The sequence below is a fragment of the Talpa occidentalis genome, unplaced genomic scaffold, assembly GCF_014898055.3.
Source record: "Talpa occidentalis isolate TD23 unplaced genomic scaffold, MPIMG_talOcc4v2.1 talOcc4.11, whole genome shotgun sequence".
In the NCBI taxonomy this organism is placed as follows: Eukaryota; Metazoa; Chordata; class Mammalia; order Eulipotyphla; family Talpidae; genus Talpa; species Talpa occidentalis.
In genome coordinates, this window is record NW_023601104.1 from 24,074,450 (window position 1) to 24,100,992 (window position 26,543).

At 40.6% G+C, this 26,543-nt stretch overlaps 1 protein-coding gene across 1 annotated transcript in view; it reads left to right on the plus strand.

Moving 5' to 3' along the window:
• The window catches only part of MYZAP (myocardial zonula adherens protein), a 97,600-nt gene that overhangs the window by 23,092 nt on the left and 47,965 nt on the right, over nucleotides 1–26,543 (plus strand). The window contains exons 3-10 of the mRNA XM_037502566.2: nucleotides 4,279–4,434; nucleotides 7,526–7,618; nucleotides 11,679–11,792; nucleotides 14,703–14,855; nucleotides 18,534–18,659; nucleotides 19,689–19,817; nucleotides 24,808–24,887; nucleotides 26,328–26,433. Of these exons, the coding sequence (XP_037358463.1) occupies nucleotides 4,279–4,434; nucleotides 7,526–7,618; nucleotides 11,679–11,792; nucleotides 14,703–14,855; nucleotides 18,534–18,659; nucleotides 19,689–19,817; nucleotides 24,808–24,887; nucleotides 26,328–26,433 (957 nt within the window). The remainder of the gene's footprint in view (nucleotides 1–4,278; nucleotides 4,435–7,525; nucleotides 7,619–11,678; nucleotides 11,793–14,702; nucleotides 14,856–18,533; nucleotides 18,660–19,688; nucleotides 19,818–24,807; nucleotides 24,888–26,327; nucleotides 26,434–26,543) is intronic.

Here is a 26,543-nt window from a genome sequence, read left to right on the forward strand (position 1 = left end):
GTGTTTCATGCAGGGATTACAAATGCCCTTTCAATTGGTTGTTTCCTTTCCCCTTCTTTGGAAATAACTTTTTTTTCCATTCCATTCATTTTTTAGACCTTTTGTTTTCAAGGCAGTTTTGTGTAGTATTGTTTCATGCCCAGGAGGCTATTAATATGTCTAGGGTACTTTTTTTAAATTTGATTTTTTAATACCAAGCAGCATTATAAGGAAATTAAAAAAAAAACAACAAAAAACCAAACAACTAAATTGCAGAGAATTTCAAACAAACACAAAAGAAAAATGAATCGTTTAAGGAATCATTGACCCTTCACTTAATTAACAACCCTCAACCCACAATCGTTCCTTGCCCTGTGTACACCTTCACCCTCTAACTCTACCCTGTATCCCAGATATAAATATTTAAGTATGTTTCTCTAAAAGATAAGGACTATCTCATAATCACAATGCTATTATCTTGCCTAAAAATGAATATTTATCTTACAGGGAAATATTTCAAAAGATAAGAGGAGAAAAATCCACCTATAAATAGTACCAAATGTTTTTGCTATTTTCATTTTTTCCCCCTTTCCTTCAGGTTTGACCATAAGTATACTGACATTTTGTAAAAATATTAGCAGTCTTGACTTCTTGCGACTTTTCTGGATATCAAATTTATGAGATCCTGGCCAACATCACCTCCTTGTCCTATCTAAGAGGAACAAAGCCTGTTCCCTTTAGCTGGACCATTTTGGACTCTGGATCATTCCCCTCTTCTAGCTACTGAAACTCCCTGTTCATTTAGTCATTGTAGGATCGTCACTGTTAGATGCTGCAGATTATAGTGGAAGAAAAGACAAACAAGGACCTAGGTTTTTTGGTTCCATTTCATAAAGAAGCAGGCGTGACATACATGGTGATACTAAAAGTCATTCCATTCTGATTGTGAAGGTGACCTTGAGGGAGGGACCTTTCAGCTCAGTAGGGAGGCCTTGGGCAGAGGGAAGACTGTGGCATGATGGAAGCTGGCTGATAAAGGAACAGAATGGAGACAGTGAGGCTGTAGTAGGGACCGAGAGGAAATGCTGAAGGGGAGATGAACCAAAGGAGGCTAGAGAAAATTCCTCCCTTTCTAGGCCTGCCTCTTCCCAACAGCCTTGGACCAGCTCCCGGGTCTGACTCCTTGGTCTGACTCTCACAGGAGTGAGTTCCAGTTCTGCTCTTGACTCTTAGCTACCTTGAAGTCATCGTGGTCAATGACTTTAATCTAAATGAGAGTTTAGATTTGAAAAGATGTAGACAGATCCTTGAATGCTGCCATCTTGGAAGAACTAATGATATTTATATAGGAGAAATAGGATGAAGATTAAAGAAAATATTACATCATGAAATAGCAGGACAGGAGTTTTTTCTCTTCTCTTTCTTTTCATAGTACCCTGCCTCATGCTGCCTCAGGAGTCCTCTCCTTGTGATTGGTCCATGCTGCTGTTGCTACTCCAGAGCAGAGCCCTGTGGGGGGCCCCTCCCTGCTGGTCTTTTATTTAGATCCTGACTTTGCAATAAGTTTTTAGTTTTATGAAAATTGAGATAGAAGTTAATTAAAAAATAGTGCCTATTTCCCCACCCCCATCCCTTTAAAAATCAGAGTACAGATGAGCATAAAGAAAAAAAAGAAATCCCATTTTACTAAGGAAACTATCTTTATAGTTTTGTATTCCATCTTCTAGATGTTTTACACACATATTTTTAAAACAAAAAAATGGGCAAATTACTATTTTTCATTTTCATTTAATGGCTCTTTAATACCTTTCCATATGTATGACTTTAGATCCACAACCGCTTAGTTTTGCAGAATTTTCCAATTGGTGGTGGTCCTCACCTTCCCGAGTGGACAAGGAGGCAAGTCCTCTGTATCCGACCACCTGACCCTTTTCCTGCCAGCCAGTCTGCCTGTGAAAGCCTTTGCTTTGCAGAAGTGTACTTCACCAAAGCCATATATTACCATCAGCTTGTTTTTCAGGAACTGGGTGGAGTCTGTGACTGAGAGAACATGCTTTTGTTTCTGGTATGTGGGGAGTTTCATTAGAGCTTTTCCTCTTCCTAATTATGTGACTATTGCTTCAGGGGTATCTGCTCCCAGCTTGTCACTCCAAGTTAGAGCTATCGAACAGTATGTTCCCCTAACCTGTGTGCAGATGTGCAGAGTTTTATCAGTGTCTGTTGTACTCAAGTATGAGAAACTCAAGTGGAAGCATTTTCTGGAAGCAAATATTCCATGTCTTCCCAAGTATGTACAGAAGGGTGGGAAGCAATGGATATTTTGTTTTCTTTAAAAACAAAACACATTGTCAACAAACATTACAAAATGGCATAAAAAAAGTAAAAGATCTCCAATACCCCTCTCCCAAACCTCCTCTGTCTCTTCTTTGAGATCATTATTATTATTAATAATTTATCATGTCTTTTGCCTTTAAAAACTTCTGATGAGTGGGGTCATAAAGTACTCATTGTTCTGTCACAAATGCAAACTCCAGTTTTCTTTGTCAAAAATGTTTTGTGAGTACATGGAAAGAATTGATATAAAAGTGGTTTAAAAATTAGTGGGAGGGGCCTCCCTGGTGGTACAGGGGGTTGAGCGCAGTGCTGTGAAGCTGTCCGCAGCAGCCTCTGCCGCACGGGTTCCATTCCCCAGCCGGCCAGGGAGATATCCCCCTGGCAGGGCAGACCTCTCCTGTCTCGCCCGCTGCTCCCCTCAGCAGTGTATTTCAGTTGGTCTGCCTGTTCTGTTCCCCATTCTGTCTCTGGTGAGTCCTCTCACCCTCCCGTGCCTCTGGCCTGTACCTCAGTTCTTGTATAAACAAATAAGTCTTTAAAAAAAATTAGTGGGAGACCAGAGTTGCCCTTAGGGAACTCAGGCTTCTGTACTGTGGTGTTGTTGGGGTACCAGGGTCAGCAGCAGCAAAATTGGACGTTGTTTGGTTTGTCAACAAAGTCTGTGTGCCAGGTTCTGTCTGATTTTTCCCTTGTTCCTTCCCTTCCATGCTGTGCAGGCCTATGTTCTGTCCCCTTTACATCTAACAAAGCCTGCAGTATGGGGATGTATTGAATGCCAGACATAATTGGGCTTGACTCTAGGCGTATGACTGTATGTAAGATACTTCTATGAACCTCTCTTTTCTCAGCTATAAGGTAGGGAAGGCAGTCACTGTGTCACAGAGGGAACGTGAAGATGAAACATGTAAAGAAATAGTTCTCACTTATGACAGTGACCAAAAAAATCTCCATTTCCTTTTCTCCTAGTTCTTGAGCCTGCCTTCTATAAAGTTGTGTTAGGACTTGTATATGTTGCCCTTCCCAAGGGTATCTGCTTTTCAACACTGCTCAAAGCTTTAAATGAAGGAATTAAAGAGAGATTCTTTCAGAGTGAAGTCACACCACTTCTCCTGGCTTTTCATGAATGGTCATGACACGTTGTGTATTCACCCACGTCCTTTTCTCAGAACTGGTCCCAGAGTCAGCTCTAACCTCAAGACAATTTGGCCAACATTCTTCCTCTAAGTATCTCAACCTCATGCATTTCAGGCCACGTTTCAGTGATGAGTTTGAAGTCATATGGAAGAACTAGTATAAGGAGGAGAAAGCATTCCCGAGAATATGAGCATTCAAACACTCTGCTTTTCAGGTACAACATTAAGTCCATCTGGTAGCTTTGTGAGAATTAGGAAAATTCCCTTCTGGAAGATGGGGCTCTGCAGATGAACTCCTAGGTGAGAGGGCAGTGTCTTGGTAGAAAGTAGAGAAAGGGGGCCTCCCTGGTGGTGCAAGGGGTTGAGTCTCAGCACTGTGAAGCTATTGGCAGTTACTGCAGCATGAGTTTGATCCCTGGCCAGGCAGCTGACCCACATGGCGCAGCAGACCTCTCCTGTCTCGCCTGCTGCTCCCCTCAGCAGTGTATTTCATTCGATCTGCCTGTTCTGCTCCCCACTGTCTCTGGTGAATCCCCTCACCCCTCCTCCCTACCTTTGGCCTACACCCTAGCTCTTGTATGCATAAATAAAATAAATCTTTAAAGGAAAAAAGAAAGTAGAGAAAGGTACATTTCCTCCAAGGTAAGGCTGCCTCAGTCATGGCAGGTGCAATTTGATGAGCAGAGACCAGGCTGACTTTCTGCCCACCTCTCTCCCTGCTGCCAAGTACCCTAGTACTGGGCGCAACCTGTATAACCAAGTACATGGGGACCATTATTATAGTTATTTCTAAAAGGCTCATTGTTTTTTCTCTTTTCCTACCCTCTTTTAGCATCCTGACCTAAGCAATGGAGAATCGACTAGGAAACTTCCTCAAGGTGTTGTCTATGGTGTGGTGCGAAGATCCGATGAAAATCAGCAGAAAGAAATGGTGGTGTATGGGTGGACCACCAATCAGCTGAAAGAAGAGATGAACTACATCAAAGATGTGAGTCATTTAAAGATTATTTTTCTGGTGTCTACTCTTTTTATAGCATGGAATAAAGAGGGTAGATGCAAAAGTATTACTGTGAATGTAATAATGCATTTTGGAAGATTTCTTGGTGTCATTTTGGATGATTTCTTGGTGTCATTTTGGATGGAAGTGTTTCTACAGATCTGGATGGTTATGCTGAAACACAGATGTAATTGACAGTGAGGTGAACTCTAAATGTTACCAAGTTGGGTTACTCAGGAGACCAAATGGCTTCCTTCTTTTATGTATTAAGTGGGACTCTAAGTGGAGTTGCTTATTATGTTGCATCCTCCTGATGTATGAGTTTGAACCAGTGTAAACATTTGAGTGCTCTTGGCTGCAAGTAACAGAAAATCCACTTCAAAAAGGAAATTTGGTCTTGTGAGGATAGTCTAAAGGTAGGTGGGGCCCAAGCAGGTGCTTCCAGGCTTAGTTTTACTTTTCTGAGTTTCTCTGCTTTCTGTCCTCTTGCAGCCTCAGGCTCACAGCGTCAGCTGAAAATATGCAGCGTCTGGAGGAAGCAAAGACACTTTGCTTCATTTCTGGATATTTTATAGAGAGTCTCCATTAGAATTCCCCTGATGTTTATTGGCCAGGATTGGGCCACATGCCCATTCTTAATCACTTTCAAGGGGAATGGGATGACCTGGACGTTTAAGGCCAATCAGTTGGGTTGAAATGGATTCTGGAAAGTCAATCAGAATAAACACTGTCCAACCCAGGCCAATTGATGCTGTTTCTTTGTACTTAATATTACATTTTTAACCTTTATCTTATGTTCTTTTGATAAAATTGGAAAATACAAAAGTGAATGAAGAAGAAAATAAAATCACCCATAATTCCATTGAACAAAAAGAATTATTAACATTTTAGAGCATTTCCTTCTAAGTTTTTTTCATTTCTTCTTATCCATCTATCACACCTACCTCCATTTCTTTTTGATTCTCTTCGTCTCTCTATATTCTTTTTGCCCTTCCTATAGGCCCCTGTCAATCAAACTGAGTGATTAGAGATGAAATGATACTGATGGACCCAAAATGCTGCCTATGGTTTATAAAAGCAGAACTGATATGGGGCAGTGGAATGTCTGATGGACTTTGATTAAGGGTCCAAAATTGGGATTCACTTTTTTTATGTATAGGTAGTGGGGGTTAGGAAGGGACCCTAAAGTCAAAACATTCAGTTCTGCATGCCATTTTTACTTGATGGGCTTGCAGATAAGACACAATGGGTTTGTATATAACTTCTGTATTTTGTTGTTTTTTTTTTTTTAGAGTTTCTTATTAAATATTAAACATATATGTGCTTTTAGGCAACTTCTTTAATGTGTCTTGAAAGATTTGGATACTTGTGTAATTTTGAGGCACAAAAAATAATATTGTTTGATTAAAAATAATAATAAATGCTTAAGAGAGAAAATTAAGAGAAGCCAGAAAAGCTATCCTTACACACAGACACAGCGAACACATGTGACAACCACAAACCCCCAAAGATAATTTTTAACCATTCAAAGTATTTCAACCTGATTTTCAAGGAGGAGCTTGAATATTGCTAGCCTTCTTGATTTTTTAAAAAAAGATTTATTTATTTATACATACAAGAACTGTGGTAAAGGCCAGAGGTGTGGGGGGGGGGGTCAGAGGATTCACCAGAGACAGAGTGAGGAACAGAACAGGCAGATTGACTGAAATACACTGCTGAGGGTAGTAGCAGGCGAGAGAGGAGAGGTCTGCTGCACCATGTGGGTAACTCCCTGGCTGGGGATCAAACTCATGCTGCAGTGGCTGTCCATAGCTTCATAGTGCTGTAACTAAACACCTTCCACCAGGGGGAAGGCTCCCGCCTCCTTAATTTTTTCTCATGGAAATACTTAGACCTACCTGATTTAAATGCCCCAGATAGCATGGCACTGCTTCAGAGGTAGATATTCTAAACAGAGTGGAGAGTTTCAAATTGCCCAAGACAAAGACAGCAGGTTCAGGCTGATTGCAAACCAGTGACGATAAATACCCAGATCATGGGGATGGTTCTGACCTGAATTGCCAACCTCCACTGTGATCTGCAACTTAAAATGAATTTCTAGGTCCCACCTTCTGTAGCTTGCTTCAAATCTATCAAATCTATTGCTGGCCTGTTCATTCCTGAGTCTGTTCATGGGACTTTTGCCCTCTCTTGTTTGTGGGAGACTCTGGCCCAGTTGGATTCCTGCAAGTTTTACCAGTGGAAGTGACACCCAAATCAAGATTCCATGCACACTAGTGAGCACAAAGAGCCAACCCAAAGACATGAATGATGGCTGTTCTACCTATCCAGGGGAAAAGTTGTATTTTTGACTGTATGTCTCTAAAATATTTGCAGCTAACAGCAAGAAAGTAGACTCTACTACTAGAATTCATCTGGGGAAGGCTTGGTGTCTTGACTTTTCCTGCTCTCTCCCTGAAATCTTCACCAATATCTGGTCACCCTAATAAATATGTAGTCTAATTTATAACAGTATGCAAACTCTGTAAATACAGCTTCAAGATTAAGTCTCCCCCTGCTGTCCCCTACTTACTGATCTTATTAACCAAAATGATAAGGCACCCACTAGCCTAGGCCTGATGTTCTGCAGACTTGGACTCTTTCCTGCCTTATGTTCTAGACATTAAAATGTTCTCTGCCCATTTTAGCAAAGACAGAAAATTAGAGGTTAATTTTGCTTTTTGTTTTTTGTCCTTTTAGTCAAGCCTTTACAGAATCAACTTGTTAAAAATTTTCTATTTATAAAAATGTGTAAGAAAAAGGACAAACCTTGCTCAAATGAGGTTTGGACACCTGTCAGTTTCAAAACACATTTTTTCTTCAGAGATACTTATTAAGATAATGAATATTTGCTAATAATTATATATACTCACAATGACTCCATTAGTTTCTAAGTATATATCAATAATGATCTCCCTTTATTTCGCAAATTCTCTCATTTTTGAGATTGTATTTTGTGTCATTAGGGTTTCTTAAAAGTATTGGAAATCACACATGAAAATGTTATAGTTTGATCTCTCACTGGTATCTTTGTGGGCTGCAGGTGAGAGCCACTTTGGAAAAAGTAAGGAAGCGAATGTATGGAGATTACGATGAAATGAAGCAGAAGATTCACCAGCTCACACAGGAACTGTCAGTAAGTCAATATTTCAATGACCTGGATATATGGAAGGGTGCTAAAACATCAAACTCCCTCTCAGCACCTACTGCCTGAAGATATTTCTGTTTATGATGGTCATTATGAATAGGGTCATAGTTTAAATGAACTGAAGGAATTTTATCATAGACTGAGTTTGTTGATTAAAGGAAAATTTTTGTGACAAAAAATAGTTTTCCTTCCAGACACAGAAACATCAATTCCAAAGAACACCTGCACCCCTATGTTTATAGCAGCACTGTTTACAATAGCTAAGCTTTGGAAACAACCCAAATGCCCAAAAATAGATGACTGGATCAAGAAGATGTGGTACATATATACCATGGAATATTACTCAGCATTCAAAAAAGATAAACACATGCAATTTGCAGCAACATGGATGGCGCTGGAAGGGATCATGCTCAGCGAAATAAGCCAAAAAGAAAAAGAAAAATACCGGATGGTCTCACTCATAGCAGGAATCTAGAAAACTTAAATAAGGGACCAGGAAAATGAATAACTATAAGAAAGTGAAAATCAAAATCAACAAAAAACTATGAACCAGAGACACTTTTAGGGGGGCGGGGTGGGAGGGGAGGGATTGGGGTCAGAATGGGGGGGCTGCAATTGTGTGGGGAATATAACAATAAAATTTATTAAAAAAAAATAATAATAAAAAAAAAAGAAAATAAAGAACTCAAAATTAAAAAAAAAAAAAAAATAGTTTTCCTTCCAAAGTCAGCAATAGATAAGAAAACTGGCTATTACCATTATGATTTAACCTTGCAACTAGCCAATGGAATTAAATAAGAAATAAATGTAGAGATATGAAAACAGGACAGGTAGATATAAAACTATCACTACTATACTATACTATACTTTAGTATACTATACTATACTAAACTATACAACTATGAAGTATATCATTAGATTCCCAGATAGCCCAAGTGAACCAGTGAGGAAAGCTACTGTAAACAATAAAAGAAGGTGTGAACTTGATCTCTGAATCCTATATGGTGTTGTAAACCAACATTACCGCAATAAAAAAAATACAAAAAAAATTCTATAAGGTAGCAGGGTAAAACATTTATAAATATAAACAAAGAAGTTTCAATATACCAACAGCAACTGGCAACAGTAAAACTGCCCCTTATCTAGGAGCAAACTTTAACAAATAGAAAGATATGTCATGTGGTTAGAATAAATCAAACATGATATGATGTGAGGACTATCCAAGTTACTATATAGATTTAATATAACCCCAAAATACAACAGCTTTTTATTATGTTGTGCTTCCATAATGGGACGAGGTGATTCCAAGGTCTGTAGAAAATAAATATAAAGAGTTGTGGAAATTCTGGAGGGCAAAAAGCAATGAGAGTGGGTAGCCCTATTGCTATTATAAGAAACTGAAAAAAGAAAGAACCCTGAAAACTCCGAGATTGGAACAGTATAGCATTGGCATGTTAATCAATAGATATTAGTGAAAAAAAGCCAGAAATATATTCTAATATATGACGAATGTAGCCTCTCAAGTAAGGTGGGGAATAGGAGTAACTATGTAAGTTGGGAAAATTTATATGCCTTTGAGACAGACTTAATCCTGGATAAATTCCCAATAGATGAAGACTTATCCTAAAAACCAAACTTAAAAGGATCAGAAGAAAATATGTGAATTCTTTTATATTCAGGGCAGAGAAGAACTTCTGTGAGTGTGACATGCATTCCCAAAACCACAAAAGAAAGTGTTGATAACTTTGAATGCATTAAGATGGAAAATAGTGCTGGCAAAAGCACCAGAGTCAAGTCAGATGACAGACCAGGAAAAATATTGCATCATACATAATAGGCTAATTTTCTGCATATTTAAAGAATAGCCATGATTCAAGAAGAAACAGGCTACAACGCATAATAAACCAGATGTTTGTAGCAGATCATTTGTAATAAAGATGAGGAACTCTAAAATGTGTAGTGAGATGTTCTACCTACTCTCAATAAGAGAAATTGAGATTAAAACTGATAGGATATATAATTTTTCTCTATTAGAGTGGAGACAAGATACTATATGAGCAGTGCAGTGGAGAAACAGGCAGACTGATGGTTGGAATGTCATTTTATACTACTCATAGGGAGAGCAAATTGGCAAAGTCTACCAAAATGATAAATGCATTTCTCTTGCTCCAGCAATTCTATTCCTAATAATTTGTTCTATACATAAAATCTCACATATATGAAATGACATTGTATCGACTTAGTTATTAAAGCATGGCTTGTGATAGTAAAAAGATTGGGAATCTCAATGTCTATCAAAATGGGGAAAGTAAGTTTTATTTCTACAATAGAATATATGGAGTAGTTGGGAGGAAGGAAGAAAGAAACAAGGGAGGGAAGGACGAAAAGAAAAGACCTATTAGGCACTTCAAAGAGATACAGGAAAATTTCAAAGATGTAGAGTAGATGGTGAATATACAGGAAAATATGTATAAATGTTCCCGTTTACGTAAACTAGGAGTGAGATATAAATGTACCTAAAGTGTTTTTTTTTTGTGGGACCCTTGCCAGTAGCTGGGGATCGAACTGGCGCTGCAGAGGCTGCAGGCAGCCTTGCAACCCAGCGTTCAATTGCTGCACCACCAGGGGAGGCCCATACCTAAGGTGTTTTGTGTGTGCACTAAAGGAAGTAATTAGCAGTGGCTCCTAATTGAGGGGCATGGGAAGGGGGCAGGGTGATTACTGAGCAGGTGGGACAGAAATGAAAGGGAGATTTATTTTCTTGTGTACCAGTCATACTTTTATTTATTTTTTATTATTTTTTAAATTTTTTTACATCATTGTTCATTTTTAAATAGTATTTGCTTCCTCCCACCCCCTCAGGTGTAGTCCCCATAGAGTTTCCTTCCCCAATGCACCCGTGCACCATCACCTCAGTCCCCTGTGCTCCTCCCTCCCTCCCTCTCATCCCTCTCCCTCCTCCTCCCCTGCAGGATGTCTCTGGTTTATAATTGTCTGTTTTTGCTTTGTTGTGTTTTGTACTGTTATTATTTTTTTACACTGATGTCTTATTTGGTTTCTCTATATTCCTGCTATAAATGAAATCATCTGATATTTTTTTTTCTCCTTCTGCCTGTCATACTTTTTAAATCTCTGAACTATGTGAATGTATTCCCGACTCAAAAATTGAAGAAAAAAAGTAACTATCCTCTGTTTTAACCAATCTAATGCTTGTGAGAAAAAGTTTTGATTTTTTTTTTAAGAAAAAATGCCCATGTGTAAAGACATTTTTCAAAAGTCTGTGTATAAGGACATACTTTCCATTAGCATTAATATCTGCATGAAAGAATCACAGTTACAGCAGTCATAGAATATAACGTAGTTTATGGCTGAGTTGGGAGATTATCTGCTTAAGTAAACTATACTGCCTTGATTATAGGGTTTGTGGTATATAAGCATATCCACCTAGCTTATTCTCATTGGCATGTAAGAAGAGATGTGAAATTCTCACCTACTTATGGAAATTTGCTTTTCATCCACTGACAATCACTAACAATGGTAATTAAAGCCATTGATTGCATTTGCAATAGATTCGTAAACCAGTTCTGTCCCTTGTTTTCTTTCCATTGCTATCTCCTGCACACCCTCATTTTCTCATGCTAGACTGGTCAAAGAAACTCAGCCTCTCTGGCTGCATTCTCTTCCTCCCCCAGGCCACACTGCACATGACAGCCAGATTAAGATTGCAAAATTATTGCCTTGTCAACAGGTCCCTAAGCAAGAACATGCCACTTGTTCCCCTTCCTATCCTGTTGTTTCAGCTCTCTTTTCCACTCCCCACGGTGCACGTCCTCACTCTGTCATGCCTGGCTGTCTGTGTGGCTCCCACACAGGGGTTTCCCCTTGAGGAAAGTATGCTTGTCTTCCTGCAATCTGGGTCATGCAGATGCTGACTTTTACATTTGTTGATATGGATGTGGCTAGTATCAAGAGAAAGTTCTAGCCTAAGCAGAGATTGTTAAAGATGTGTTTGGTTGGTTTTGTATAACCATTTCCTCAATCTGTCTAGGTTTCCCAGGCTCAGCAGGACTATCTAGAGAATCACATCCAAACGCAGTCATCAGCCCTGGACAGTTTTAATGCCATGAACTCAGCTTTGGCTTCGGACTCCATTGGCCTGCAGGTATTTGTCTATTTGCTGTTAGACTGGGTGCCTGCAATTATAGTGCAAGCAAGCCTAGGATAGGTGTGGATCCTATCCTACGCCTTTGTAGAAAGGCCCCTGCTCATTTTATTCGCAATCCTTTTAGCATGGCCCCTGTGAAGACTGGAGGCAGAAAATGGTAAAGGAAGCTGAAGGGTGTGCTTCCAAGCTAAGACTGTAACCGTTGGAGTTGCAATTGTGTTAGCCCTTGTTAAAAGGGGGACTTTAGAGACTGATTTTAGTGCTAGAGATGTCAATATCCTTGCTTCATCAGCTCGCTTTCCCTGAGCCCTGGTGTTATAGGAAGTTCCTCCCAGTTCCAGCAAAGATAGACTTAACCAAAGGCAATCTGTATTCATTTATGGCAAGTAACTCCTAAAGGCTGTTAAGTACCTTTTCCTAATCTAGAATTATTTTGCATGAAAAGAAGTTAGTCCAAGGAATATATTGTAGTATGAGACATGCAAGCCAAAAGACCCAGGATCCTTAATTTGTGCAATTGTCACTAATCCACTTCAAGAGGACTGGTGTGCTGATTGATTTGATTTGTTAGGAGTTAACCACTCCAGTGCTGTCCACTGTTATTATTCTAACTCAGCCCCCATGAAACATGCAAATTAACTTGAAAATGTTTTTTAAAAAGCGTATTCACCTGAAACAGCTTCTCTCGACTTTTGTTCTCAAATATGCAAACAATAGTTTCTGCACACTACTCCAGCTTTATTTGGCTCTTTCTTTTTACCCTCCTCTGGAAAGTTCCACAGCTATTTCAGTCCTTTCTGGTTCAGTATAAATAATTTATTAGATAAGCAAACAAATTTTCATGTTGGGATTACCCATTTCCTCTAGAACCTAGTTGGCAGCGTTGCCAACAAAGCTAGGCCCCTGTCCCACAGTGCGTCTGGGTGGGCCTGGTGTTTGGATTTGCCTGGGAGACCCATTTCTGGTTAGGCCTCAGGTCCCACCCTTTTCCTGGCTCTCCTTAGTGCATGCCAGTTTTCCCCTGGCTGTAGGCCAAACTCTGCTTTAGGTTAGGCTGAGTCAGTAGCCTTTGTTACCCCTTCCTCCTGCCATTAAGAGGTAGCCAAGGCTCTCTTTCCCTTCTCTGTTGGACATCTTCTCACACCCACCAGGAAATGCTATACTTGCCCTGATTTCAGACTTGGTTAGTATCTGTATGAAGTCTTAGGTTTTTCTTCCTTATCATACTTCTGCTGATGTTCCAGGTATTCACCTTCAGGAGTCAGCTTTTAGAATTGGGTCATACCTAATTTTGGGAACCTGACTAATTTCCTACTTATCATCTAATCTCTTGGTCCTGGCCAGACAGAGGAGCCTTATAACTAAAAGATTAAACCATTGTTTATAAAGAAGAAGAAAAGAAAGGCACCATCTTACAACTGAACTAGTCTGGAGATTAGTTAATTGACTTCTTATTTCTGCAAGGCCCCAACCTCTTCCATTGTTCCATTTTCATTATTATTGACAGCAAGATCTGACCCTTGGTTTGATTTGATAAACTAGCAGAGCTGGAAAGAATTGTTGAGATGGTCTCCAGTCTCCTTGTTTTATGGATAAACAAACTGAGACCAACAGAGAGAAATGACTCGAACAGGTTTCTCTCTAGTGGCAGAGCGAGACCTCAATGAGCACTGGCCTCTTGGACCAGATTGTACCTTCTTTGAGCATGAGTATCTGTAAATCCAGGGGGGCAGAAAGGGGTTTTAAGGCCAAGTAGTTTGTAACCCTTTGTAGCTCGAAATAGTCTGTGATTCCCTGCTTTAAATGGCTTCAGTATTTTTTCTAGTAACTATTTCCTACCACTGAAAATTCTTTTTCCTGATTCAAGTAGGTTTAGGAATGAGAGTCTTCTTATCCAGTGTGAAAGCTAAGGAAATGGAGAAGCTTCAGAGACTCATCATTTACACAGAGGACAATAGTGTTAGCAAATATTTTCAATACCAGAGTTTCCAAATCTAATTTGGAGTAGTATATGACTTGGGGAGGTGATAGAAGGTGACCGTAACCAGTGTCCAGTGACAGGAGTTCTAGGTTATAGAAGCTATTCCTTGTAAGGAGAATAGAAACCAAAGCATTAAATAGCACAATTTTAATGTGAACATTCTTGGCCCAGTGGGTGGCCTGTAACAATAACCAACAGGCTTTTGATACTTGTCAAGACACTTGTCTGAGTCACCTAACTCCATTCCCTGGCACACCTTCATTACCACCCTTCTCTGCCTCAGGGAAAGGTTATTCTGGCAGGCGATCTAGAAGTACAGAAGTGACAGCCTCTTGAAGAAAAAAGGGGACTATTTCCATTCTATAGAACACATCCTTTGTTTTCTGATTTCATTGTGGGAATGTGGAAAATATAGAAAACACAAAGAGAAAATATTCCCCATAATCCTATCACATGGTGACAGCCATTATTTGAATTTTGGTGAATTTCCTTTGAGTCTTTTTTTCCCTATGTATAAATATAATTGACTAAATGCACTCTTTTTTTTTTTTTTTCCAAATGGGATTGTTCTATGCTTACTATTTTCAAGTCTATTTTTTTTCATGTGAAATGATGTATTATGAACACTTTTCCTTGGAAAGACTCCATTTTAATCCATTCCCATCCATCCTAACCTGTGCCATGTGATATTGGCAACAACTGTGGGATGTGTTATGGGCTCAGCTTACAGCCCACCCACTCACCCGCGGGGCAGTAAACCCTGTGGTGATCACTGTGTGAGCCCTCAGCCCTGCACACACCTCAGGCATGCAGGTGCTGTGTCCTAACATCCCCTCTAGTGGTTAATGGCAAAATGATGCCCCAGTACATAGACCAGGCTTTTGCTCACCACTAGATGAGTTTTGTTTTTCTTTTTATCCCAACAGAAAACCCTTGTGGATGTTACTTTGGAAAACAGCAGTATTAAGGACCAAATCAGAAATCTGCAGCAGACGTATGAAGCATCCATGGACAAGCTGCGGGAAAAGCAGAGGCAGCTAGAGGAGGCACAAGTGGAAAACCAGCTGCTGAAAATGAAGGTGAAGATTCCTTTGTCTTTCCTTCTTTTCTTTCTCCTCCCATCTTCAACTCTCCCCTTTACTCTGTTCTCTCCTCCCTTAGATTTTCTCTCCCTTGTGTGGCCACCTCCATACGGCTTGGCCACGTAACTATCAGTTCAGATAGGGGGTGCCACATAAATGCCCAATTTGGGTACACCTTCCTTGACCCCAGGGGCATCAAGAGCTGCTGAGACGTCATCATGGCACTGCTCTTATGGGCTGCCCACAGGTCTGGACTTCAGAAGCTTCACTGTTTAGATTTTCTCTAAGGTCCAAGGTCTTTAGGTCTTTCTATTTGGTTTGGCAAGAAAGCTGCTGAAGGGCATGCAGGAAGAAAATAGGTGGGTGACCAAAGACTCTGGGGGAGTTCCCTCTAGCCCCCCAGGTTGTGCTTATTCCTCAGCCAGGCTCCCAATGCCCCTTCTGTATTTGAAAAATGGATAGATTTCCTGCCTAGTGGCAGGAGTAGACCCTTGAATGCTCACAGAAGGCACACAACAAATTATTTCCTGATTGAATTCACTTTTATTTAAGTCTGTGGTTTTCAAATGATGGTCAGCACAGCTTTGGGCTGTCCTAGAGGAAAGTGTCTTATGGGTAGTATATCCATGTAATTTATTGCTCAAATCAGAACATGTTTGATAGTAAAAGGTGGTGTTATTAATAGTTTAGTTAAGAAAACAGACTTGACATGTGGTGCCCCCGATGTGCTGCCTCAGGGCTGACTCAGTGGGGAGAGCAGCTGCCACACTGTGTGCTTAGTATTTGTGATAGCCATCTGTGGCTAGCTGTGCTAGCCCAATCCAAACACAGCCACCCTGGGAAGGGACCAGGGGGAGATCAGCACCTCTTTGCTTTCACTTCAAATAGGGCAGTTCATCTCTTTACTGTTTCATATATCTATTTCTGAGTGAGTTACTTTGGAGGAAAATAAAGGGGTATGTTGCTGAGAAAGGTCTGACATGACACTTTTACGTCTTTGGCTTTGGAACTTTGTCCACCATTCAGTCCACGCATATGTATTGCGTGCCTACTCTGTCTCTCCTGTGCATTCTTGTCTGTTCCAGAGGTGGCATGGTGTCTGGTGCCCAGGGACATTACTAGTTTGATAATCTAGCTGTTTCCATGGAGACCACACCCTTAACTCCAGCCTATAATTTCCTGTTTTAGAGACTAATATTTCACTTTACCCCCAAAATAAATAACAGTTATTTCATGTGACCTGAATGCAGAGTAGTAGGATTGAGGGACAGAACACTTTCTAGACGTCTACATAGTGGAATGGGGTGTTTTCTCAGCTGATGACAATTTCTGATCAGGGTTTCCCCTTTCTTGGCTTCTTGGTATCAAAATTTGCCAGTGATGAGAAAGAATTGGCATCAAGAGACACTTTTATCAAATCTTTGATGTAAATGTAATGTAACCTACTGAGGTTGACATATACCTCACTTACCTGGTGGTGCCATAGACAGCAAACTCAGCTCTTTGGAACAAACAATAACCTGGAAGGAGTGCATATAAACAACCTTCCATAGCTTGAAATCAATGGCATGCGGTTCACAGGTGAGGATGGGGCCTGGGCAGAAAGGAAACACCAGCTGCCTCCACCTTAGTCTCTGGCACACAACTCTGCTGACTTTCCCTCATCTCCTTGCTGGGCCCGTGCAAGCCACCAACTTAGTGTTCCCCAGATCTGCGTGGAAGGTTTCCAGATGTAACATTAGAGAGAGCATGAGTATAGAAAGAATGAGACCAATTATCCTTTTTTGGATGAGAAGATTTCTTATATCGGATTAACCTAAGTCTTTCCTGGAGGCCCATAAGCCAGTGCAGCTGATGGGACAGCTTCCTCATGACCAGCTTCTCTTGCAAGGCCTTCCTTCTTTTCTCACTTAATTTTTTTTTTTTAAGTAATGCATGCACATAGAGGGTGAGGGGAGCAAACAATGTGAAGGTAATTGAGAAATACACCTGCCTCCCTTTACACTCCCACCAGCAGCGTGCAGATTCCAATTTCTCCTCATCCTCACTGACACTTGCTATTTCCTTAGTGATTACAGACATTCTGTACTGTGAGGCAGCATCTCACTGTGGTTTTGCATTTTCCTGATGTTGAATGATGTTGAGTATTTTTCTTGACCATATTGGTCATTTGCATGCATTTTTTGGAGTGTGTCCATTCAGATCCTTTGCCTATTTTTAAATTAGTTATAGTTTATTATTGAATGGTAAAAATGACTTACCTATTCTAGATATGCATTCTTTATCTTATGTTTGGTTTGTCCATATTTTCTCTCACTCTGGGGATTATCTTTTTACTTTCTTGATGGTCCTTTGAAATATAGCTATTTTTAATATTGAATATGAATGAAGTCTACTCATCTCTTGTTCCTTGTGATTTTTGAGTCATGTCTAAGAAGCCATTGCCTAACTCAAGGTCACAAAGATATGCCTTCTGTTTTCTTCTAAGAGTTTTACAGTTTTAGCTTTTTACATTTAGACTTTTTATCCATTTTGAGTTAAGTTTTGTGCATGATGGGCTAGGTGTCTCATTCTGTTCTTTCCCATGTGGCCAATCCAGTTGTCCTGGCACTATTTGTTGAAAAGACTATTGTTTTCCCATAGAATGGTCATGGTAGCTAATTATTTGAAATTTGATCTTTTCATAACAAGTTAATTATTTACTTGGTCCAAAGTCAGATTTATTTTATTTTTTTAAAAAGATGTATTTATTTGTGCATATAGTAGCTGGGGTGTATACCAGAGGTAGGGGTAGTGGTGGTGAGACGATTCACCAGAGACAGAGTGGGGAGCAGCCAGCAAGGCAGGAGAGGTCTGCTGCGCCATGTGGGTAGCTCCCTGGCCCGGGATCTAACCCAAGGTGTAGTGGCTGTGGATAGCTTGGTAGTGCTGAGACTTAACCACTTGCACCACCGGTGGCCCACCAAAGTAAAATTTATAAAGCAATGTATAGTCAGAAACATAATATCTTAATCTATAATATTCCCTTTCCTTTCTTATTCTCTCCTTCCTCCTCTAGGTAACCTTTTTATTTTTCAACTTTATAGTTGATCCTACTCTGACCCAATCTTAATAATGTAGTATTCTTACTTTTAAGTCAACAACAAAATACTCAAGAATTCAAAAAAATTGTCCTTCTTTGACCAGTTAGGGTGTGGACATATTATTTATAAAGGTTTGTTAAACTGATAGAAGAAAAAAATAGAAAAAAAATGATAAAATTTCAGGATCTTAAGAACATTAAACAGGAACAGGTAATTGAAGAAAGGGGTTAAGAAGGCAGTGGAGCTGGGGCACATTATAGAGTGAAGTCAGTTTAAAAATGGCTAAACTTGGGAAACAGGCTTGAAACAGGTTAATTTCTGATTTTTGAAACTTCATTTATGTCAGTCACTTTTGTCTTAATAATGTTTTGATAAATTAATGTAAAGTACATTTTTCTCTCGGTGTTACCCACTCACCTCTTTTCCTTCTTCCTTCCACCCCTTTCCATTAATTAGTCCAGTGGCTTTTCTCTACCTCAGAGCCCTCATGAATGGCTTCACTGTGGCTGTGTGTCCAGACATTGCACATATGGCACGTAAAGTGCTGATTCCCCTGAAATCAGCAGAAGCACTTAAATGAGTCTCTTTATAGGTGGAATGCTCTCAAGAAGCCAATGCGGAGGTGATGAGAGAGATGACTAAGAAGCTGTACAGCCAGTATGAAGAAAAGCTGCATGAAGAGCAGCAGAAGCACAGTGCTGAGAAAGAGGCTCTCCTGGTGTGTATGCTGTAGCCGAGCGCTTTCAGTTCACTGTCGTTGGTAAGGTTTAAGTAGTATGGTTTCTGCTTGGAGGTGAGCCTGTGGACGTCAACAGCATGAGCACTGAAGGAATGTATCCATTTGCTCATTTATTCCCCCCCCTTCCTTTATTCATACCCTTGGAACAGCCCCCAATCTCTCTCTATAGATACTCCCCTCTCTTTGTAGCTAGTCTGCCCATTTGCCAGCGCCCGAGCATATTCTGAATTTACCACTTTGCCCTTCCACATTCCATTTACTCCTCTTTCCCTGAAACTTCCTCTTTCCCTGAAACTTCCTCTTTCCCGTCCTTTGATCTGAACTTAGCTCCCTAAACGCCTTGAAAATGCCACCCTCTTTGTGAATAACGCCCTTCCCATTCACATAGCTAGAGGCATCTGTCCTTGGCAAGCCACAGCCCCTCTCTCCACTCTTTTGCCGAGGACTCTGTTGTGCTTTTATTAGAATTGGGCTGTGTGCTTCACATGCTAGCGTTCTTGGGAGACACCACCCATTTCTTGAAGCCATGCCTCCATAGCTGCTGTTCTTGCAGGTCTAGCAAATGTGCTGACTGCATGGCTTGGTTTTCTTCTTAGGGGTGAGTTGGTGCTTTGCAGTAGAGGAGATAGACCTGGAGTTTCTGCATTCATTTACAGATCTGGCCCTAATTCTCTTTACATTGTTGGCAAATATAGTAACACTTTGAGTGTTAGTCAAGGCTTAGATAACATTTGCAGGTTCTTTTTAGACAAAAGGGCTCAAGGGGGAAAAGGAGAAAAAGAAATTAACTAGGTCCACTAAAAAGTTATACACTGTGTCCTTATCCTCAGGTGAGAACCAGAATCATGGAAGTGGAGCTCACCATCCGTGAGACAATTTTAGGCCCCCAATTTGTGCTTTTAAAGAGACATCATGCAAGGCAGGCATCAGCAAGGCAGAGCACTCAGACCCTAATTGGTAGCCTTGGGACCCCATGGCTGTGCTGAGAGGAGTGTGTTTCTTTTGCAGGAAGAAACCAATAGTTTTCTGAAAGCGATTGAAGAAGCCAATAAGAAGATGCAAGCTGCTGAGATCAGCCTAGAGGAGAAAGATCAGAGGATTGGGGAACTGGACAGGCTAATTGAGCGCATGGAGAAGGTAATAATAGACACAGCTTTGGGCCCTTTGCCCATTTGCCCAGATGCCCTTGCATTTCTACATTTCCCCTGCAGGCTGTCTGAAGGAATGAGAAGTCCTCAGCACTATCCCTCTTGTGCCTCCAATTTATGATAAAAATATAAAAAGTCAGAGTGTAAAATAAAGTATGAGGAAGTCCCACAAAGTTCTGTCTTTTCCCATGGTAACTATTCTGATGTCTTAAGCAGTATTAGTTGTGAAATTATTTACAAACCTTAATATTTGGCAGCTGACTTTGCCTACTTGGGGTCTCAGGCATGAACTTAATTTATAAGTTGAGTAGTGAGGCCCTTCATAGATGTTACATCAGTACCCCAAGCCTGTTGTTTCTGGGGCAAGTGCCCAAAAGGCTTGCTTTCTCTGACACGTCAAGTGGGGGACAGTGCATTTCTATGTGGATGTGGATTCAGATGGGAGGGTGGGGATGGGGGGAGGTGTGTGGAAGGTAGGAGCTTTGCTGGGATAATGAAGCCTGTCCAGAGAAAGGGAGGAGGCTGGGAATTATGCAGGAAGTGAGGAGAGGGAAGAAAGCATGGGAGAGAGGAAAGAGGAAAAAGAAGGAAGCAAAGGAACAAAAAGGAAGGTGACCTTCAGCAGGTGACAGCTGACTTCTGGGGGACGAGAGGCGGTTTAGGGCCAAAGCTGTGTTTGGTTCCTGGAAAATGACTCTCTAGTACTGTATGAGTTTGTAGAACAGCAGTGACCTGCTAAGGCTGTGACCTGTTAACATCCTGTAACTCCTGCTGATGCAGAGACATTTCCAGGCTGATGATGGAGGAGGGGGAATAACCATGTGAGCAAGGTCAACACCTGGGCTTCCAAATGGTTCTGAGAAGAGGTCTCCTTCCCCTGATGTCTGCAACATAAGCCCCTCTACAGCCCCCTGTCCAGGCGAGGTGTAACCTGGTGGGACCAGCATTAATTCAGTGCTGTGGAGTTCCAGAACCTACTGGGCACTCCTACTTTAAATAGTATCTTTATTTGAGAGGACTTGAGCAAAGTAAAGAGTCAATTATAGTTGCATCTCTAGCCACTGGGGATATAGAATCCAATCTTTTATTGAAGAGGGGGAAAGTGGCATGTTAAGGATTAATGTCAGTGTTTGCAATGGTGCTGGAAAATCCCTAGAACTTGGATAAACTTTCTCCCACATTCTGCTCTCCTGCAACAGCAGAGCATGCTGGTTAATGCAGACTCCCTTTGAGGGACAGATTGTCCAATAGCATAAAGAAGCAAAGTGAAAAGGCAGCATGGGAGAGGTGCTTTGGGCAGAAAAGTCTCTTACAGAGACTGTCCGTGTATTGATAGTGGTTAAAATACAGGTTTTCGAACCATATGGACTGAGGGTGAAAATCTTGCCTTTCTAATTGCAAGTAGTTACTTGACTTTTCCAAACTCAGTTCCCTCTTCTGTAAAAGGGTGATAATCATAATTCATACTCTTGAGGCTTTTGTGAGGAATAAATGAGAAAAACCCATGCAAACTGCTAAGCACAGCCTGGCATAGAGCAGGGACTCAAAAATGGGTTGTGTGGCTCAGATTTTTATTGTTCTTATTACAGACTTGTTACATGTCTGTCCCCTCCTCAGCTATTTTGAGCTGGACCTGTTTTATTTTTTATCTTCTTTGTACCCTGGGGATTTTGAAAGTTATAGTTCTCAGCTTTGGGCCTCTCTGGTGGCACAGGGGTTAGGTCTCAGCACTATCAAGCTATCACCAGCCACTGCAGCATGAGTTCGATCCCTGCCAGGGAAGCTACCCACATGGCGCTGCAGACCGCTCTTGTTTTACCCGTTGCTCCCCTCAGCAGTGTCTTTCAGTCGATCCGCCTGTTCTGCTCCCCACTGTCTCTGGTGAATCCTCTCATACATACACACACACACCCCACCTCTGGCCTATACCCCAGTTCTTATGCATACATAGATAAAAATAAATCTTTAAAGTTCTCAGCCTTTTCCCATTGATTTCCAAATGGAGTCTGAAAGAGAGGCCAGTGCCTGGGAGGTAAGGGAGGTGTGAGGTGACCCTCCCCACCAGTATTTCCACATAAAACCTGCCCCAAGTTGTGTTGCTTTTTTCTTTAGTAATCGAAAGTCTCTTGTCATTTCTTGTCCATGTAGGTTAGAGAAATGCTTGTTTTCTTTAGCTAAGTTTAGGTATACCAGTTTACTGCTCTTTCCACTTCAGGGATAAATCTGTGAGAACAGGAGTCTTGCCAGGTCTCTAATATACACTGTGTGGACATGCTGTCCACACAGCACGAACTGTCCATGACCTGTGGCAGTGTTGGTTCCTGTTCTCAACTATTTGGGGATTTTGTTCCAGGACAAACTGCACTTTTGAATGACTGCTCTACTGTATATCTTTGTTTACTGTTTCTCTTTTTTGAGTGTTATATTGGAAACACTCTTTTTATGATCAGTAAAAATCTTTTTTATTTATTTATTGTTTATTTATTTTTAAATTTAAATTTTATTTTTTATATTCCCCATACAATTACAACCCCCTTATTTCGACCCCAAGCCCTCCTTTCCCTGCCTCCCCCCACCATGATCAGTAAAAATCTTTAAGGAACCTGATTTATCAGGGTTCCTTCTGCAGAACAGAATAATATTTTATGACTTGATCTAGGTGGTGGTTTCACAGGTGTATACAATGTAACAAATTATTGTGCGGTGTGCACTTAAGATTTGCTATACCTCAACTTAAAAAAAAAATAGAAACTTGAAGTGTGCTGTAAGTTAAACCTTGCCTCACTTTATGAAAACTATTATTTCAGGGCCAGTGTAAACTTGCAACCAGTGGCAAATGACAGGTGGACAAGGGGAACTGTCTGCACAGGCCTGGCAGTAGATGTACATTTGCTCCCTGTGGAGATCAAAAGTAATAACAAGAGGGTCTGGGGAAGGGACTGCAGGTGCCATGTCCTATGTGAAGGTGACAAGATGTCGGTGAGGTAGTCCAAGAGGCATGAGGTAGATACAGCGTTCAAGCAGAAGCAGAAAGAGCAGAAGAAACTTAGAGCCAAAAGTGAAGACTTTGGGGAAAAGCTCCCCCCTGGCCACAGATGGAATTAAGAAATCTGACAAAAAGTAAGCTGTTCCTGAGGCAATGGTGATCCTTAATTCCATTTGTGTTTAAACATCTGGATTTTCTGCCATCACATTTGTTATCAATAGCTAGAGTTAAGAATAAACTTTTGTAAAAAAAAAAAAAAAAATCGTACACTGGCTCATCTTCTCTTGTTCTTCTCACTCAGCCATTTCTGTTTTAGCTGTGAGGTCAGAGTCAACCCAGCCCAGATTCCTGTCAAAGTGTGCTTGTGTTCAGTCTTTCTTCTATTGTGAATTCTATACCACCTGGTGTTAAACCAACTCATTTGAAATGGGGAAACAAAAAACCCACCCAAACTCACCAAGAACAAGGCTCCACTACAAGTCTTCTTTTATGGGTCTAATTACATTGATCATAATAATACCTTGCTGCCAGGGCAAGCTGCCCCTCTAACTCTTTGGTCTACTCTTACAGCTTCAGAATTTGTGGGAGTTAAATTTTCAAAGATTTGTTTTCAGTAATTTGGAGGAAAAGAGGTTTGTCATCTGTATAATTAGTTGAGCTTTTTTTGAGAGACTTTCTGAAAATAAACATAAGGCACTGTGCTACTTAGAAAAAGACATAACAGATTTGATCAACTTCATTTTAACAAAATGATTACACCAACATCTGTAGTGTATTTTTAGTACAATTTCAGATATGATAGTTACTATGCTTATATTAACATTTCCACTTTGTTCATAGAAATAATTTTATAGTTTATTACTTTTTTGAGTAAACTTACATTTACATATATTCTTTGAAGTATACAAATCTAAATGTCCAGTTTGATGTATGTATTAATTTCCTATAGCATTCTGGAGGTCAGAGGTTCTAAGATCAAGACAGGGCTGGATTTCTTTGGGAATCCCTAGAGGAGAATTTACTTCCTGACCTTTTCTAACTTCTAGGGATGATCTATACTCATTGGCTTGTGGCCCCATCCTGTAGTTTCAAGGTCAGGAGTACAGTATCTTCCAATCTGCCCCTTTCTTTTTTTAAATTTTATTTATTTATGCATGCAAGAGTTGGGGTACAGGCCAGAGGTGCAGGGTGGTGAGAGGATTTACCAAAGACAGAGTAGGGAGTAGAACAGGCAGATCTTCTGAAACACACTGCTGAGGGGAGCAACAGGCAAGACAGGAGAGGTCTGCTGTGCCATGTGGGCAGCTCCCTGGCGGGGGATCAAACTCATGCTCCAGTAGTTGCAAACAGCTCCACAGTGCTGAGGTTTAACCCCTTTCACCACCAGGGAGGCCCAATCTGCCCCTTTCTGATTCTAACCATACTTCTTCCTTCTTGTAAGGGCCCAACTGGATAATTCAGGATAATTCCCCCATTTTAAACTCCTAGACTTAGTTATATTTGCAAAGTATAACTTTGTAGGGTAACATATTCATAGAGATAAGGGGGTCCATTATTCTGACTACCACAACAGTTTTCGTACATGTGAATACTGCTGTGTAAATACTACCCAGGTTACTTTATAGGATATATACAACTTTCAGAGCTCTTTTTTTGATGATTCAGAGAATAATCAAGAATTTTGCAATACCACAGGCTACTTTAGAGTATTCATTATCGTTTAGAACTATAAATTTTCACAAGAGGTCCCCAACAGGGTACTTTTTAAAAAGGAAATCTTCAGTGATTTTATCTAGGATATTTGTTTCTCATTCATGAATATATAAATTTGGCAACAGGTTTGGCAGTTTGAGCTTTGTTTGGTCTCTGGAGAGTGGGAGTATAAAACCCACCGGTTCTCTATGGATTTGAACTTACTAGTACTGGAATTTCTTGATATGCTCTGTCCAACTTGGGACCCATTGATTAAAATGTCAGTTTCCTTTTGTCTTAGGAACGACATCAACTGCAACTCCAGCTCCTGGAGCATGAAACAGAAATGTCAGGGGAAATCTCTTATTCTGACCAGGAAAGGTAAGATATAATGTTCACTGTCTTGTGATGTATTTAGATGGTGTCTGCCTATGGTTTTGTGGGCTCACTTGGCCCTGGCATTTGCCTTCCTTTGGTTATCATATATTGCAGACTGACTGATACAAAACATTGAACTGAGAACTTCCAGTATGAAGCCAGTTTCTTTAGGAACTTACCGGCACATCTTATAGTCCATGGTTGGTTTTTAGTGCCATGGAACACATCAAAGATGGTCAAAAGTGCAAAAGTTCATTCTATAAATGTTCTTCCATAAACTGGAACTTCACAGGATGCACCTTGTTGATGAGAAAATTCATCAACGGTGACTAATACCATTACTGTGGGAACTAATTTAAGATAGTGTTCTTTGTTTCCAAATTCTGCTCAAACTTCGTCTTGTTCTCTGGCTATGTGCACAGAAAATCCTGCAGGAAAAATGCAGAAGTAGTACAGGGTTTCTTCTATAAATCAAGAGGTTGAGAGGCCATGTAGGGGCCCTTTTGAGAAGGAAAATTGGTTGGGATGATTTTAGCATTTTGGAGCAATTGCTTAACCTCCCTGAGGTAAAAGGGGATTCATTTTTAACAGAGAGAAGGATTATGATGATAAGAACAGCCTGTCTCCTTGGGTTATTATTTTGAGGGAATTGTTGGGTATTGCCTGCCACATAGTATATGTTGAAAAATATCTGTTTTTCCTTCCTCTTAATGCAACTATAGCAAAGCTATAGGAATCTTCCCTAGTTTTTAATGCACTGTGGGAGGGACTTGGCAGTGATGGAAGTGGTAAGTGAACCACCCCACTCTTGATCCAGTGCTCCATTCCAGTGCCCACACAACTGTAGGGACCACCTGCTGGTTCCTCTGGTTTCTTTGAACCAGCAAAGTCAGAGGATAATTTGGCTGTTTTAAAACAAAAGTATAAAATGTTTTATGTGGTGGTCTGCTTTGTTTTGATACAGAGAGTTTCTTTCAACATTTATCCCATTTTCCCAAAATAAATGACATGTAGAATAACTATAATTCTAGGCTTCCCTGGACTCTGCCACTTGATTTCAGATTTTTTTTGTGTGTGTTGTTAGGCACCTTTCCTTCTCTGTTCTCCTAATCAATGGAATTTACTGGATGTTCCAATATGTGTTAATCCCCAAACAGAGAGATCTTCATACTTGTATATGATGTTAAAAAAGCTTCTCAGTCCCTGGAAAATATACTAACTGGCCCTATACAGAGTCAAACTTGCAAGAGTCCTCTTGCAAGATTCCCTCTATGGTCGGGTGGTTGACTGGTAGTTAATTACCTAGGACACACAAAAAGTAAAAAGAGTGCATCTTGGAATTCTTTCTTGTTCCTGGCAACATTCTTTTCACACAATTACTGTCTATTCTTGTTTTGCTGCTTTGGTTTAGGACTCAGAAGCTTATTCCTCTCTTTGTGTTAGGTATCAGCAGTTGGAGGAGGCGTCTGCCAGCCTCCGTGAACGTATCAGACACCTGGATGACATGGTGCATTGTCAGCAGAAGAAGGTCAAGCAGATGGTTGAGGAGGTAAGCCCTTGTAAAAGATCATGGGCTCCAGATTTCTTCCTGTGAGGGGACAGTCCAGCCCCAGAACCAGACCAAACCCTCTGTGAACGTGCTCAGGCCACCACCAACTT